Raw genomic sequence first — 16,639 nt, forward strand, 5'->3', positions numbered from 1 at the left:
GGTTTACACAGTTGCTACAAAAAACAAAAGGTTTATCTTACAAAAATGATAAACATAAATCCAAGTGCCAATTATGCATGAGAATTTACTAGGCCATAGATGAAATGTGCTATTTCACAACTTGAGTGGCCATCTGTTTCCTGACCCTGAAATAAAAGGTCACTTGAAAAAAGCTTACAGTTCTGAAAGTAGCATTTCCTCAACCAACTTTCAAACTTAAATTGCCTCACCTTGCGCTTTTCCCATGCAGACACTCTTCTGATTATTTTTAATTATAGCTAGTCAAGTAAAAAAAAATCTCCCCAAACAGGAACAACAGCAACATAAACTGATGGGCTAGGAAAGATCGTCTCCTTCAGATGTTCAATGACAGTAAATAAGGGTAGTTAACACTAACCTGAGGCTCAAATCCTCCACTAAGCATCTGGAAAAGGTGCCAGCCACAGATAAAGTCTGGGTTTTGTTACATTAGTTATTGATATTTTGTTTGTCTGGCTTACTGGAAGCTGGGTTTTTGCTTTTCGTCTTTTGTTGTTGTTGTTGTTGTTGTTGTTGTTGTTGTTGTTGTTTTGAACGGGATCTCAGGTAGCCAAGACTGGCCCTGAATTCCTAATCCTTCTACCTCTATCGTCCCCCCCACTCCCATCCCGCCCTCCAAGTCTGGGATTACGGGCATGCTCCAACCATGCCTGGCTTGTTAGATCATTTATAAACCTCATTATCAACAGAGACCACTAGGCCACTGGAAGGGTAGCATTCTCCTAAAACAAGTTTTCAGTCAGTAAAATATGAATTTGCTATAGGAAACTGAAACCAATTCCTCTTGGCGACTCTTGCCTTTAAATTACATATTGGCAACAACAAGCCAAGCCAACAAAAGGGGCAGAAGATGTACTTGACAGGAGGAGAGACTTAGCAGATGAGTAGGAGGAGAAAGCATATGAGGTGTAGGCTGGGCTGCAGCAGGAAAGAGCCTTGGTGTGAAGATGAATAGCTGAAATCTAAGCAAAATACAATACTGTCCCAGTGAAACATCAGAGAAGCCCAAGATAGCATGGCGCAGCCCAGCACCCACAGCTGTCTCCAGTGGAGACATCTTGAGTCTGCAAATGCAAAGTTATTAAAGTCAGGAGAAGTAACATACAAAATTTGATCTAAGCAGAACATTTCTTTTAGAAATGAAAGTATATGGGCTGGAGAGATGGCTCAGCGGTTAAGAGCACCCGACTGCTCTTCCAGAGGTCATGAGTTCAATTCCCAGCAACCACATGGTGGCTCACAACCATCTGTAAAGAGATCCGATGCCCTCTTCTGGTGTGTCTGAAGACAGCTACAGTGTACTTATATATAATAAATAAATAAAATCTTTAAAAAAAATAGAAATGAAAGTATAAACAAGTATTTAGAGGCAACACAATGTGTATTCCGCATGCTTTCTGTAATCTCAATAACTAGGGAGGGGAAGCAAAATGAATCAAATGTACTTGTTTAAAAACTTGAGGAATAGTATGTAACAAAATCGAAAAAGGAAAAGGGGATTAAGGTAAAATAAATGCAACATGGTTAAAATTATCGTTGGTAAAGGTTTAGTGTGTCCATTACTAAAGTGTTTAAGAAGTCACATTAGAAAAATAGTAAATACAATGAAGCAAAAGATCTTAGGAGCATCAAATAGAAGAGGGAGCGCTACAGGGATGGGGGTGATTCCTCTATTACAAACTTTGCAAGCTACAAGTAATACTAAGGTCCTTTTCCTTTAAATGCGATTCTCATGCACTTAAATAGTGATTCTTAATATTTAAAAATGTGATATATATATACATATATATATGTATATATATTGGAGAAATTTTACCAAAACCACAGCAGTCATTCAGCAGCCTTCAATAATTTTAAATGTAAGTTTGGTAAAGAATTTTTGTACAGGGACCTGGAGAACTGACAAAACTGTTAGGAGTATTTTCTGCTCTTCTGGAGGATCTGAGTTCAGTTCACAGCACCCACATAGCCAGGTTCACAACTACCTATAGCTCCAGTAACAGGGAATCTGAGGCCACTTATCTTTTGGCTGAACAGGTACCAGACCATACCATGCATGCTTTCACACAGATATACATACATACATACATACATACATACATACATACATACATACATACATACACACATACATAAAAATTTTAAAAATTTTAACTCCACTCCCTGCTCAATTTTATATGATTGTCTAATGCATTATTCACCTTATACTGAACAAAATTTGACATTCTAGCAAAGTCATGGCTGTTCCACTAGGGGGAGAAAAACACCAGTAGTATTTGTTACCAACCCTTAGCCCAAGGGTTAGGCACTTTACTTACATTATCCACCAGGTGTCAACCGAGAGAAGAAAGTTACCCCCCCCCCCCCCCCGCCTTAAAATACACAAATGTGTAATTTTATGCTTAACAAGCCAAACTCTTCAGACAAACGGCTTGCCCAGTAATTATTCTTGACATAGTTATATTCTAGATTTTTTTAGCTCACATGTCAAGTCAAATAAAATGTAATTAAATAAAAATGTAGATTTTTTTAAAATAAAGAAAACAGCAAAATAGTTCGTTTGTTGTGATTCGCCCTATCCGGATTTACCATGCAAAAAGGATCTGATGTTTAACTATAGACAACCTCGTCCGATTTTGGCTATGCATAAAACAGGATTTCATAATATAGCCATGTTATGAGGTTATGTTGACTGTTAATGATCTTAGTCTATGCCATTACCCTCTAAATCCTGGTGATGTTTAGAACTGCATTTTTTTACTCAAGGCATTGAAAAAAGGAGAAATGTGCCTGTATTTAAAGATGTAGCACGGCAATTAGCATGTTGAAGTAAAAGTAAGGCTTAAAAATTAAGCCTCATTTATGTAACAAATCATACTTAAAAACCAAAAACCACCGTATATGCTTTTCTAGCTAAGACTTTTCAGTCTGTTGTAAACAGTGTCAGCTAAATGACTATGTTCAAACTGTCTCTTATGAGGTGGTAATTAGGGGTGTGAGCTCTATTCTTATTCCTGAGGATACAGAAGTTGTAATCGCGTCATTCTCTGCAATGGAGCAGTAGGTGGTGTCTTGAAAAAGGACTTTTTCTCCCGTCGAGGAAGTGGTCGGGCCTACACACTACACAGACAACTTGGTCGAGTTTGAAGCTGTAGGAGTCTGGGAAGGCAGCTGAAGACAAGAGCTGCCTGGAGCATTGTTCTTTGGCTCCTAAGGCCTTGGCTTAGTCCATTGCCACCCTGTCTACAAAGTCCTGCTTGCTTTTGTTGTTTCTATCCAAGTCAACAATGCTTTCTAGTATGAACAATATTTGTCTGCTTTTTATTACATTTTCTTTTGAAATTCATTAGCTTAGACTGGGGCCACCAGCGGCTTGCCCAACCGGTTTCTCCCCTTCCCCCACGGCTCGCACGTCCTGCGGGTCCGCGGTACGGGCGCACACCCTGGCCTGGCGCCGCCGGGCCCCTCTACCTAGCTCGCGGAGCGCGTGCGGGGCCGGCGCTGCAGCCGCGCGGAGTGCCCGCCGGCCAATCGCTGCGGCCCATGCACCGAAGTCAGGGACGCCGGCTCCACACCTACTGTACCGGGAGCGCGCGACGAGAGGGAGGCGCGCGCCTCGCGGGAGGGAACGCGCAGGGAGGCTGGCTGCAGTCGCGGCCTGCGCCTGCGCACTGGGGTTGTTTTTCACAAAGCTGCTCTTAAAGTGAGCTGGCAGCCTCCAGCCGCCCGTCTTTGTAAGGAGACCACTGAGACGAGCAGGAGCGTGGAGCAGCGGCTTCTCTGCTGCCCTGACTTTTTAAGAAATCTCAATGAACTATTTGTAGACAATCACTGATCCTGCCTGCAAGATTTTTTTTTCTTTTGCACGGCAAAGACACCGATCAGTGTTAAGTGAAGATCACATCTTATATGCGATCTTGACTTTTTTTGGTCTTATTATATTTTTATAGATTTTGTTATAATCATGGTGCTGGGAAAGGTAAAGAGTTTGACAATAAGCTTTGACTGTCTTAATGACAGTAATGTCCCCGTGTATTCTAGCGGGGACACTGTCTCAGGAAGGGTAAATTTAGAAGTTACTGGGGAAATCAGAGTAAAATCTCTTAAAATTCATGCAAGAGGACATGCGAAAGTACGCTGGACTGAATCAAGAAACGCCGGCTCCAATACTGCCTATACACAGAATTACACTGAAGAAGTAGAATATTTCAACCATAAAGACATCTTAATTGGGCACGAAAGAGGTAAGTTTTTATATTAGTCACTACATTCTACTTCTGTGCATGAGAACTTTAATCTCCTTTAATGCAGTTCTAGTCGGCAGTTTGATGAAGGTAGCAAACTTAGAAGATGTAGTTTCTCCTTGACGTCCAAGCGTGTTAAGCTGTAATCCATGCAGGCGTCTGCAAAGTGAGTGCAAACTGCACTTAACTTCATCTGTAACCGGCTTCATATCTGCCATACGCACCTTATAACGTGTTCAAATGTGACTCCGTCGTTTTACTGATATTTTCAAATTCATTTGCAAAGACTGCAGTCCAATGTTGGATTTCTCCTTTTATTTTACAATCTTAGATACAGGAAGGAGCACCAATAAAGAACTGTAGTGACATTTTAAGAAGGTTGCTAGATGTATCTGCTTTTGATATTAACGTGCAAACGACTTTAAAGACTTGATTATTGTTCTTTGATAAAGGGTTTCCCTGGCTTATTTTGACATATGGCATCAACACCCCCACGTGTTTTCCCATTTCTCCCAATTCCTTTTAAAATGTACATCAAGCACCATTTATTTTAAAGGATAATATCTATCATTATGCAAACTATTAAGTCAGTTTAGAAGCCATTCCGGGTCAGTACTTTTCTTCTCGGAGCATCATGTCTAACTTTGGAACGTGGATTCAATGAAACCCATGGCAGACAGATGGAATTGAAAAGTATATGGCACATCGGATTTGGTTTTTGGGTACAAGATGAAGATTAAGGCATTGTCAAAGGGACAAGAGGTCCTAAGATTTGCGATCTGTTGTTTAAGTGGCTACAATGTGGAAATATAGGCGACTCCAAGCTTGTTTTTCTAAGTTTCCACCCTTTGTTAGAAGCGGTTCAATCCTGTTTCGGACCAGTTCTGGGGGATGGTGAGGAGGGGCGCTTGTTCTGCTCTCAGCAGATTGGTTACACGCGTCAGGTGGTGGCGATGACTTAATTCCTAGTCCAAGAAGAATATAATGTTAAAACTGGTTATGTAATTTGTGTTTCTTCTTTCTAATGCAGTATTTTAGTGCAAATACTGGCGATTTTTCAGATAGAGGCATGCTTTTTTTTTTAAGTATCTAAAATATACATCCTAGGGAGACGTTAATTGAACTTAACGCAAGTGAGAAATGGAGGATGCTTTAAGTTACACAGAATTAATGTACCGTCTTTTAAATATAAAGGTGAAGCCAAGTCTTGGGGTTTACGCAGCTACACCGAGGTGTTCTACATGCTGAAATGGTTCCCTAGTTCACCTTCCGCAGCGTCCACACGAATGGGCCATACAGTACCTAATGACAGCGCTCGTATTTGTTTTTTAAAAAGGGCAGATCCATGAATTTGCTTTTGAACCTGCTTTGACGTCGCACCCTTTAAAAACATAAGAAGAGACAAAGGCTTTTTCCTCGAAGAGTTAAGACTTGTAGTAGGGGGGAAAGAACGAGTTCTGTGGACACACACTTGATCCGTTGCACCACGATCTCACAGTTAAGATAACTACCTGCGCCCTGCGAGGTGCCCCAGCAAGCCTGGCTACGCGTGGACGGGCTCTTAAGGCTGGAATAGTTTCAATGACTTCAAACTGGCAGCTCGCTCAAACTAGCCTGGTAGCTGAGCGCCCGCCCCGGGCGCCCAGCGATAGGCGGAGCTGCGTTTGTTAGCCTGTTGCTAAGGCGATGCCAGGCGTTGATTGGACTGGGCACGGGGGGGGGGGGGCGAGGGGGAAGTCGAGCCGGCTCGCGCCGGCTGGGGCGAGGCTTGGAACCGGCGTGCGCCGGTAAAGGTCTCTCCCGGCCAGCCGCCTCCGCCCCTCGGCGCGCCCCTCTCCGGGTGTCCCAGGCCCCTCGCCCACTGCAGCCGCCGCAGGTTTCATTGCCCTGGGCTCAAGCTCGGTTAAAAATCCCACCAAAGGCTGATCGAGGTGCGGGCGCCAGGGTACCCCCGGGGCTGGTACCTGTGTGACCCGAGGGGACATGACACAGGACAGATAGGGGAGACATCACCGGCACCAACTGGGCCTCGCCCATTGTTCCCCGGGGCCTCCGCCTCCGCGCCGCCGCCCCAGTTCCCCCTCGCTGTAACAGCGAAGGTGTCAGGGTGGCCTGAGCCAGATTGAACCGGTCACCGGCTGGGGCGTGGAAAGCGGAAGCTCGGCTTGCTGTGGCTCCGCCTCCGGCCCAGCATTCTAGGCTGCTCGGGCGCGAGCGCCGCGCGACGTATGCCGTATGTATAGCGGGGCGCGCGGAGCGCGGCCGCGCGCGGGCGGGCCGGCTGGGATCTGCTCAGCGCCGGTTTAGGCCGGTCCTCTCCTGCTCTAGTCTAGTTCTTGATTGACAGCCAGGCACTTGTTTACCACGGCGCGGCGGCCGCAGCACTCCTCAATGAGACTGCTGAGCTGGCACAAAAGGGAGCCGAGGAAGAAAGGGAGAGAGGCGAAGTTTGGGCGCCTTGGAGGGAGCGAATTGACGGGCCATGGCTCCCCCGGCCGGTCCTCAGGGCTGACGCTGTACAGGGGCTCCCCAGGAGGCTCTGGAAGCAATGCGCAGATATGGTCAGGTCACCATGATTTAGGGATGAAAGTCATATTTTTATGTATTTTCAGTACTTCGGCGAAGTGTAATGATAAGCGCCAGCCCCCACCCCATGCTAATTAAAAAGGATTGCACACCAAGTAAAGTCTTACTAGACTTCGGTATATTACCTAGACAGCCAAAAGGACCCTTTCCACATTTTTAATTTATTTCCACGACACACATACAAAAAATGATTCTGAGCAAAAGAAATGGGTTAAGTGAAAGCTTATTCGCAACCCACCCCCCACCCAATTCCCAGCAAATGGATGTTGAACAAAATGTTTCTTTGTCACTAAACTTAAAAAAGCAGATTCTAGCTGCTGCATAAACCACTTGTGTTGAATATTGCCTACGTAAACAATTGTATTTAGCTTTGAAACAGTCCCTTGCCTGTCTCTTGTTGACAGAGTCCCTTCTGAGAAGCCCTGAGTCCCAGGGGTCCTCGAAACTCTCTGTTTCTTGGGTACAACATGAATGGTCTAGAAAGTAGTCACCAAAAATGGGCAATTTGAGAAATAGTCTACAATTTTTATTTGATGCACACTTAATAAACAACTGGTGACCAAGATAACAGTGTGGTTGGGTACCTGAACCTGTTTTCGATACATTTTTTAACTTTTTTTTTCTCACTGAAATAACACAGCCTATAAAGTGTAAATATTCATCTTCCTCATTTGAGAATGAGGAAAATGAGGAGTAAGGAGTCTTATTTTTAGCCAAAGCAAATAATGAAGTTGGGATTAGAACTCTGATAGCTTAAGATGAAAGCTTGTGGTTTTGATCATGAAGAACATCCTTGAATGCCACCTGAGAATGACAAGGTTTTTGTTTTCTGCTTTTTGTTTTTTCAGATGATGATAATTGTGAAGAAGGCTTCAGCACTATTCATTCAGGACGGCATGAATATGCATTTAGCTTCGAGCTTCCACAGACGTGAGTATTCTAAGTCATAGGCATTTTCTATTGATACTCTTAGTCAAGTACAGTCTTACAAGATTAGTTCATATTTAAATACAGAGTTTTTAATTTTTTAGTTAAAAAAAAACCCTTTTCATTATAGAAACTTGATATTGACAGAGAAAAATACTGTATTAAACAGAAGGAGCTATTTTTAATCTAATGTGGCAAAATTACAGAACGCACACTTAGTCGTTAGAATTTACAGTAGTGTTTGAAGCTTACCAAACGTTAATATCCAATGTAGGACTGGTGAGTCAGTAGGTCCTGGTCAAATAGTAAACCTTCAGTCAGCCGCTGGGTATGTCTTCATCAGTTTAATCCAGTGGCTCACTGGATTAAAATTCACATTCTGTCTTTTCTCCTATTGTGAATGATGAGCAATAAATTTAGAATATAAACGTAAGACTCCAGGATAGTCCTGTTCTTTAGATACAAATTCAGTGTGTTTTTATTAAGAGCTGCTGTGGGCATTACGTAAGACATCGTAACCCGGACTTAAGAGTGGAAAGCTTGAAATACAGTGCATTCTTAGCCTTTAACAGATGATTCTGAAACCTATAAACGACACCCACATTGATCTATGGAATGAACTTAGCTCATGTAACAGTCTATCATGCCTTGACTGTATCTAACTCCATGTCTACTCATTCAACATTAGAATTTTATGTAGAGTTCATAACCATTGTAAAACAGTGGCAGTTCTGCCAGGATATCTAGCCCTCTGCTTTCTAAATAACAACACTTAGACAGTTCTTAATGGGACAGGCTGCTTCTTATACACCAAAACCTACAATCTGGCCAAGTTGAGAAACAGTTTTGACTCTTTTGACATAGATTTAATGGGAATATTTTTCTTTTCAAGCTTTAGAAAGTAAAACTAGGAAACAGCCAGGGGGGAGTTAGAATTTGAGTGAACGGGGGTATAAAAAAATTTACCATTTCTGTGACTTTATGAAAAAGGAAATTGTGAGAATATCCTAGACCTTTTTCATGCTATACTTAATTAGTTGCTATAAAAAGAGGTTCTAATTCCTGGCTAACAAAAGTGGAGCAGTATAGAGACTCTTTTCTGAATGTTTTATTAGGATCTAGGATTTTAAAGTAGAAATAGTGAGGTCAGTCTTTACTTTTGTGTTTAAACTTTTACCTTTCAAGAATAGTTTATTTAACTTTCATAATTCTGCCACTAACATTAAAAGTAGACTCTTTTGTTTGAAGGAATTGTATTCTTCTGGCTATAAAAACAAATTTTTTGTTAAATTTACCTCTTATTATTATTTGAAAATAAAAGATCTTTCCCTAATGACTTATCCCTTTGGAAAGTTTTAAGAAATTATATATGTAGTGCCTCGTTGGTCCACAAACATGGTGACATCTTTCTATCTGTGGTACCTCTTAGACAGTTGTACATGCTAATGTATTTATTCCAATCTAATATTGAATTTTTAGACAGAAGATTAATACATCCATCTTTATATTTTACACAGACCACTTGCTACCTCATTTGAAGGCCGACATGGCAGTGTGCGCTATTGGGTGAAGGCCGAATTGCATAGGCCTTGGCTTCTACCAGTAAAATTAAAGAAGGAATTTACAGTCTTTGAGCACATAGATATCAACACTCCTTCATTACTGGTAAGCATTGACTGAATCCTGGATTGCTGTTTAACTTAAGAATCCACAAAGAATAGCTACTTAATCTGTGCAACTCCATGGCTCTGACAAAGCAATTTTATTAAATTTCATTTAAAATGCCTATTTTAAAATATATAGTAGAAAAAATAGAGCACACAAGCAAATGATTTTTTTTTCATTTTTCCTATTTTTCATGCTGAGCTAAGTAAATTTAAAAGACTGATATGTGAAGTATCTTTTATGCAGAACACAGCAGTAACAAGGCATGGTTCCTAAATGATTCAATGAACAATAGGAGAACATCTATTCCTATTTAAATGTCACAATCTCTAAACTTCGTACTATATTGCATTTTTCCAATTAGGGATAGGTGTCAAGTGATGGGGATTCATCATTTTCATGAAAACAAACAAACAAAAAACCCTTAATTTCTTTTTAATTGCATTTTACAAGACTAATTCAAATTTGGCTTCCAAAACTATTAGGTTTAAACAAGTGATGACATCTTTAAAGAAATAAAAAATCAACCTTTAAAATGGACGGTTTACTAATTTTTTTTTTTACATTTTCAAAGTAAGATGTTATACCATTTGGAATTGCAACCAAGTTTCAGACGGTTTATGCAGAATTTGGAAAGGGTTTTTTTGCTCTGTTTTGCTTATTTTGATTAGTTTATTAGTACATGATGGACTAAAGCTTTGCTTTAGGATAGGGAGTAAAGCCTTTAACCCTTTTTTTCCTTTATTGAATGGAAGTTTATATGAAAACAGAAGTCTGATGTTCCTTAAAACTATTTGTTAGGAAAACAAAATTAATTCTCTTAGTTAATTTTTAAAATGTTCTGGCATTTTTATGAGTTTGTCCATTGATGTTTTTTTTTTTTCTCAATTTATTTTTTACAGTCACCCCAAGCAGGCACAAAAGAAAAGACACTCTGTTGCTGGTTCTGCACCTCAGGCCCAATATCCTTAAGTGCCAAAATTGAGAGGAAGGGCTACACCCCAGGTATGTATGAGGTTGAAGCCCACAAAAAGGCGTTTACTAGATGTTTGTGAATACACTTAGCATGTGGGAAATACCTAATGTGAGCAGCCAGCCTTCCCTAGTACAGCTCTGTCCACTGTCCCTGTCCATTTTCCTTTTACAAACATGGGCTCCTTTCCTCCTGTCACCGAGAGTGAGCAAGTTGTGTTTTAACTGTAAGTCTCTTTGCTCACTTCCAGGATAGTTTGTTTCTCTGCCATAGCGTTAGCTGGGCTTCATAATTGAGCTTCAGAAGTCTACCCTTTATAGTGGGTGTTGGCTTATTTGTTTTCTAATAGTAAATTTAACGGCTTCCCTCTGCAGGTGAATCAATACAGATATTTGCTGAGATTGAGAACTGCTCTTCCCGAATGGTAGTGCCAAAGGCAGCCATTTACCAAACGCAGGCCTTCTACGCCAAAGGGAAAATGAAGGAAGTAAAACAGCTGGTGGCAAACTTACGTGGGGAATCCTTATCATCTGGGAAGACGGAGACGTGGGACGGCAAGCTGCTCAAGATCCCACCAGTTTCACCCTCCATCCTCGACTGTAGTATAATCCGTGTGGAGTATTCGCTAATGGTAGGTGTTACTGTACATTTTATGACTTGCCTTCAAGTCTTGGGGTTGTAGTGTTGGCTTATCCAAGTATGGTTTCTATAGTCTGCAGTAGCAGAGTGTAAGAGAGAGAGAGAGAGAGAGAGAGAGAGAGAGAGAGAGAGAGTGTGTGTGTGTGTGTGTCTTTAAATTATGGTTGTTACTTCTACCTCACATAAGCCTAGAATATTGCACATGAAAGAGAACTTGTCTAGAAACTGAAAGAGGATCTCCGCTAATGTCAGAATGAGGTTGTGCTGTAAAGGAGGTTGTACCTGGGATGCTGACGGCAGCCTCTGTCCCTGTAGGTATACGTGGATATTCCCGGGGCCATGGATTTGCTTCTCAGTTTGCCACTAGTCATTGGGACCATCCCTCTACATCCATTTGGGAGCAGAACCTCAAGTGTGAGCAGTCAGTGTAGCATGAATATGAACTGGCTCGGTCTATCCCTTCCTGAAAGACCTGAAGGTAATTAGATAATACATTTCTAAACATACTCTATTATTATTAAGACTTTTCTCTTTTTGTTTTTGGTATATTACATCCCTAGTTAAATTGTACCTTTCCGTAGATAGCACATATGACCTTAATGTTAAGTTTGGTTGTATGTCTTCCTTGTTTTAATCACCAAACAAATAATTATGCTTTCACATGACCTTTTTTTAATATCTACTATTCTGTGTATTTTGACATGCATAAGAACATGTTGTTCGAATTGCGTGTATCTTTCTCCCTCAGCACCACCCAGTTATGCAGAGGTTGTAACGGAGGAACAGAGACGGAATAATCTTGCACCAGTGAGTGCTTGTGATGATTTTGAGAGAGCTCTTCAAGGACCACTGTTCGCATATATCCAGGAGTTCCGGTTCCTGCCTCCACCTCTCTATTCAGAGGTAAGCGCCAAGACACATGCGTGTACTGAGTCTCCTAGAAAGCCGCAGTGTAGGGCTTTAACAAGATACAGGCTTTAACAAGACAGGTGCTTCTTGGTTATCCTGGAAGAACAAAAATTATAATGACAGCTTAGAAGTTACAGTCAGAAGTCAAATTATCTAACTTCAACCCTAATGACTTGGTCCAAGAATTGAAGTCTAGTTAATTCATTAGCATTTTTGAAGGAATAACCTTATAATTTTATAGACATTAATTAAATAGCTAGAATTTATATTATTCATTATCCAATCTATTTTTTGCATATTTTAGCATTCTTAGTCATAAGAAAAGATAGCATATTTCTAAAAGTAGCATATTCTTTAAAAAAAAAAACCTGCTAAATTATTTATGCTGTTCATGTTGGTGACATTGGGCACATAGCTCACAAATTGGTGAATAAAGAAATAAGATTCAGAGGGAAATACTGTTTTAACAGTGTTAGGAAACACCACCAGGTAATGAGCACTTTATTGGAGCTTAGTTAGGAATAGAGTAGCTTTTCTGAAATGGCGATTAAGATGACTTTTAAAATATGAATAGCCCTCCAAAGGTGTGGCAGTCCGGGTAGGAAGGGCAGGCTGGCTGAAGGACTGAAAGGGCTGGGTTCAACAGCTTCAGGACTTTCCCACACAACTGGAGCCAACAGGACACATTTTTATAGGACCCTTCAAATCGGCCTTGATAGCCAAAATAATTACAAATCAAGACAATCATTCTCGAGTCATATAATTTATTCCACTATTTTATAGTAGGACTCTTAGTGTTTTATACTCATTAGACACAAAGGGTCTTGTTTTTACTTTGAAACCAATTGCTATGACCCCATAACTGAAGACATGGCTCCCTAAAATCATCTTAATTGACTATAGGGTACTCAGAATCTGTTCATGCACATTTTTTATTAGAAGTATGTTAGATTCTGAAAATGTTCTACCATTTCTCACAAATTCTATTACTGTGTTTTTATTCTTACATTTCTTATTTTGCTTCTGGCTTTGAGTATTCATAGCTTTCATGGGGAGAATGTTTTAGTTAATATACAAATAGTATTAATTTAATCTAATTTTTCATAAATTCCGCCCATTTCAAGATGAGTATAAGTTAATGTAAAACTTGTTCAACCCTAAAATAGCTCTGGAATGTGGTTTAACTACAAGACGACGCTACTTTCTTCAAAAATGTGTATTTGACATAAAACTTGTGGATCAGTCTTGTCCAGAAGAACTTTGTGTGCCCCTCACAGGAACCACAGAGCCTCAGGAAAAGGTGCACTGACATTTAGGATGAGATTAAAAGACACTTTACAAAGGAGATGAGCAGTTTGATTTTATACTCCCGGGTATGACCCAAGTTTCTGCACCACTAATGTTGAGTGAAACTGCCCTTTTACAAGAGACCTGCCAGGAACTTACTTGTGTGAATTGAAGTGTTCATGCAGGTCTATACTTAATACTAGGAATCCAGCACCCTTTCCTTCCCATGTGGCCCTTCAAGGGAGAGAGCCCAGGGTATAATTAGTTAGCAGGTTATGTGAGTCCTCCGTATTGGTGACATTTGCTGACTGGTACCAAAAGTGTCACATTTTTCCTTCACCTTACCAAGTTAACTTTGTAAATTTTATCTTATTCCTACTAGATTGATCCAAATCCTGATCAGTCATCCGAGGACAGACCATCATGCCCCTCTCGCTGAAGGAACACTTGATTGAATCAAGTTGATGTGGGTTCCGAACTGTATCTCTTCCGGCTGAGGACAGAGAAGTATCTTGGAGACACGTTTTCAGAGGAAGTGGAATTGCTTTTGCCCAGACAAATGGCAAACACGTGAAACAACCAGTGATCATGCTTTAGAATCCTACAGCATCATTCTGGGCTGCTCCAACACGCTTGAAGATCTGAGCTTTCCTTAAAACTAAGGGCAGTCTTCTTAGCCTGTGATCATGTGTCAAGACACCGTTGCAAAGAAGGATATTGTCCTTCCTATTTGAAAATTTGCACATGCTCAATGCTTACATTGTGCAGTTCAATGTCACTACAGCTTTTTTCCATTTATGCCAGACTCTTGATACTCTTAAAAACTATGTGGTCAGCACAACATGGAACAAAAGAAAGCTTTGAAAAACTTTGACATTAAAAAACAAAAACGCACTGACAGGTTTGTTTTTTGTTTTTGTTTTTGTTTTTTAAGTTAATGTAGCCTGGACTCTACCTGCGTATGCACATGCTCAGAATTGTCCTACTAGGCTGACCATGTATCACCTCTTCAGCTTGGATCCTATTGTGGATTTATTTACAAACATCAAATGCCTTCAAGCCAATCCTTTTGCTGTATGTTTTGCAGCCTACTGTAGTAGATAAGCAACAGATACGAGGAGAAAAGAGACGGGAGGAGGAGGCCGCCGAGAGACTTTGTAGGGCTGTTGTGTGGGTTCTATGAGAGTGTTGCCTTTCTATTGACAGCAGAGCAGCATTGTGTTACTGACTGCCTACCATCACTCAATCTCAGGTGAATGCATCACTTGCCAAACTGTCGGAATGCCGTCTGTTTCGTTGCACTGTTACGTTCTTGTTCTTGTTCTTGTCGTTCTTGTTATTTGGTTGGCTTTTTGGAGAGGGAACTTCGGAAATGGGACATACACAAAACTGATAACCCACCCACATTCCCCTTTTTATTATTAAATATAAGAAGAAACAAAGCTCAGAGTGGAGAAAGACAGTAGGGCAAGCACCAGCGGAGAGTCAAGGGCTGTTGCTCTGAGGAAGTATTTTTATTATTTTAAGAATGAGTGGGAACTGTCCAGTCACTAGGGAAGGGAGGGGAAAGTGCATTTATTTTTATACAGAGTTACTTAATTACCTCCAAAACACATATGTTGGAAATCATTTTTGCTGATGCAAAGTACTTCAATAAGCCAGAATATGTACATCAAGGTAATGATGGGAGACGCTCCATTTTTACATTGCTCACGTTTGAGAGAACGAAATCCCAAATTTGTTTCCACAGTGAACACACTTTATAAGTAGAAATACCAGAATGTTTTCTGGGATAAACAGCTTTAGTTTGTACATGTATAGAATATTGTTTTTCAACAATTTTTTTCTATCATCTAAAAGAGGAATTGATAGGTCTCTAGCTTTGAGTATATGTAGATCAACACATCAATAAATTATTTTTAAAGATAACTTATGGCTATATTGTAACCATATACTAACATTCATGAAACAACTAAAACCCCATCTTCTCAAAGTACAAAGTAGCGTGATTTTTTTTTTTAGAGTTCACTTGTGTTTCTAGCAGCACCAGCATCTCTGATGTTGCAACATATGTGTGAGATGGGTGTTACATCTGTCCACCTTGCCATCTGACCCACAGCTCGAGTGACTGAGAATTATAGTAACTCTGGCCTGGTGCTTGACCTGGTTAAATACTGTCTTAAAGCTTCATACAAAATAGGCTTTTCCATAAGTGGCCTTTAAGAAAACATGGAAGATAATTCATGTTTGAAATAATGCCGACAGGGTGAAGAAAGCCCATTGTAAAAATGGATCACGTTTTAAGTGATTCAGTTAAAGGGTTATGTGCTCCCATAGCAAACAATACTAGATAATAAGGAGTTGGGGGTGAATTATTTTTTTAATTGTTAAATCATTTTGTGAATGTCCCCCCTCAGAAGAAGCTGATGGGATATTTGGCATAAAGGGCATTTGGTGGATTTGTTTTTGTTGGGAGGGATTGTGTAAAAACACCTGACTCTGTGTTATGTCTGACTAGGGAACAATTGTTGGTGTGCATGGCCTCGGGGCGCTCACTACCATGTTCTACAAAATACTTTATTAAGCAAGAATGACCAATATTCTGATAATTGGCATTGGTGACAAAATTATTTTAAGAGTTGGTGAAGTAAAGTTTTATTTTTCCCATTAAGTATTTCTTTACTCTTTTGAGGCATTACACTATTCTAAATATTGGTCAATTCCTGACATAACATCTGAGGGTCACAGTTGCGCTCTAGTATTCAAGCTATCTTGAATTCCTAATTTTTCATTTAGGAAAAGTAAAATCCAAAATGTTTGCGAAACAAAGTGCAATATTAAATGTTTGCTTTATAGATTATATTCTATGGCTGTTGTAATCTTTTATTTGGTGCTGAATATGTCCTTGTAGGCTCTGTTTTAAGAAAACCATGTGGGAAATGATTTGACTTTTCCTATTGCTCTTCCTTGTGGAAAATAAAAGTGTTTTTTTTTTTTTCTTTTTTTTGTAAAATTGTTTGGTGGTTTATTTGAAGTTTGGTCTCATTAGTGGTGCACTACATTCAAATATTATTGACCTTACAGTAAACTCTTAGATCCTTCTGAATACTTCATTTCTAAATTTGTACTGATGAAAATTACTGAGGAATTAAAAGATGTGAATTTAAGTCTTAAATAATGAACCAAATGTAATCAGGTAATTTCACATTTAGATGCCATTCCCCACACATACACATACACACTCCTCTGATGTATCCTGTCTTAACATTACAGGAGGACCTACATTATAAGTTAGGTTGAAAACCACTGAACTTTTTTTCCAAATTTTAAAACCAGCAGTAAATATTTTTAAAAATAGATCTGACTATTA

At 40.1% G+C, this 16,639-nt stretch overlaps 1 protein-coding gene and 1 long non-coding RNA gene across 4 annotated transcripts; one reads left to right on the forward strand and one right to left on the reverse strand.

Annotated features, from left to right (window-relative positions):
* The first annotated feature begins 3,767 nt into the window (after positions 1-3,767).
* Positions 3,768-16,282, forward strand: Arrdc3 (arrestin domain containing 3). Of its 3 annotated transcripts, none has more exons than NR_178214.1 (8): positions 3,768-4,283; positions 7,718-7,799; positions 9,314-9,461; positions 10,364-10,466; positions 10,809-11,065; positions 11,389-11,551; positions 11,784-11,976; positions 13,652-16,282. NR_178214.1 is itself a non-coding variant. In NM_001007797.2 (8 exons), the coding sequence occupies exons 1-8, from the start codon at positions 4,004-4,006 to the stop codon at positions 13,706-13,708; spliced, it is 1,245 nt and encodes a 414-aa protein (NP_001007798.1). In that variant the 5' UTR covers positions 3,768-4,003; the 3' UTR covers positions 13,709-16,282. The 3 variants fall into 3 exon arrangements, 2 of the variants coding, with proteins under 2 accessions (NP_001007798.1, XP_017446304.1); NM_001007797.2 differs by having other exon boundaries at positions 11,822-11,976; XM_017590815.3 differs by lacking the exon at positions 3,768-4,283 and adding an exon at positions 6,485-6,844 and having other exon boundaries at positions 11,822-11,976.
* Positions 4,244-5,596, reverse strand: LOC120100652 (uncharacterized). The gene is made up of 2 exons (XR_005500449.2): positions 5,460-5,596; positions 4,244-5,248 (listed from the first exon to the last, which is right to left on the reverse strand). It is a non-coding gene; the product is annotated as an uncharacterized LOC120100652 (long non-coding RNA).
* Positions 16,283-16,639: the final 357 nt, after the last annotated feature.

This window comes from Rattus norvegicus, chromosome 2, assembly GCF_036323735.1.
Source record: "Rattus norvegicus strain BN/NHsdMcwi chromosome 2, GRCr8, whole genome shotgun sequence".
Lineage (NCBI taxonomy): Eukaryota > Metazoa > Chordata > Mammalia > Rodentia > Muridae > Rattus > Rattus norvegicus.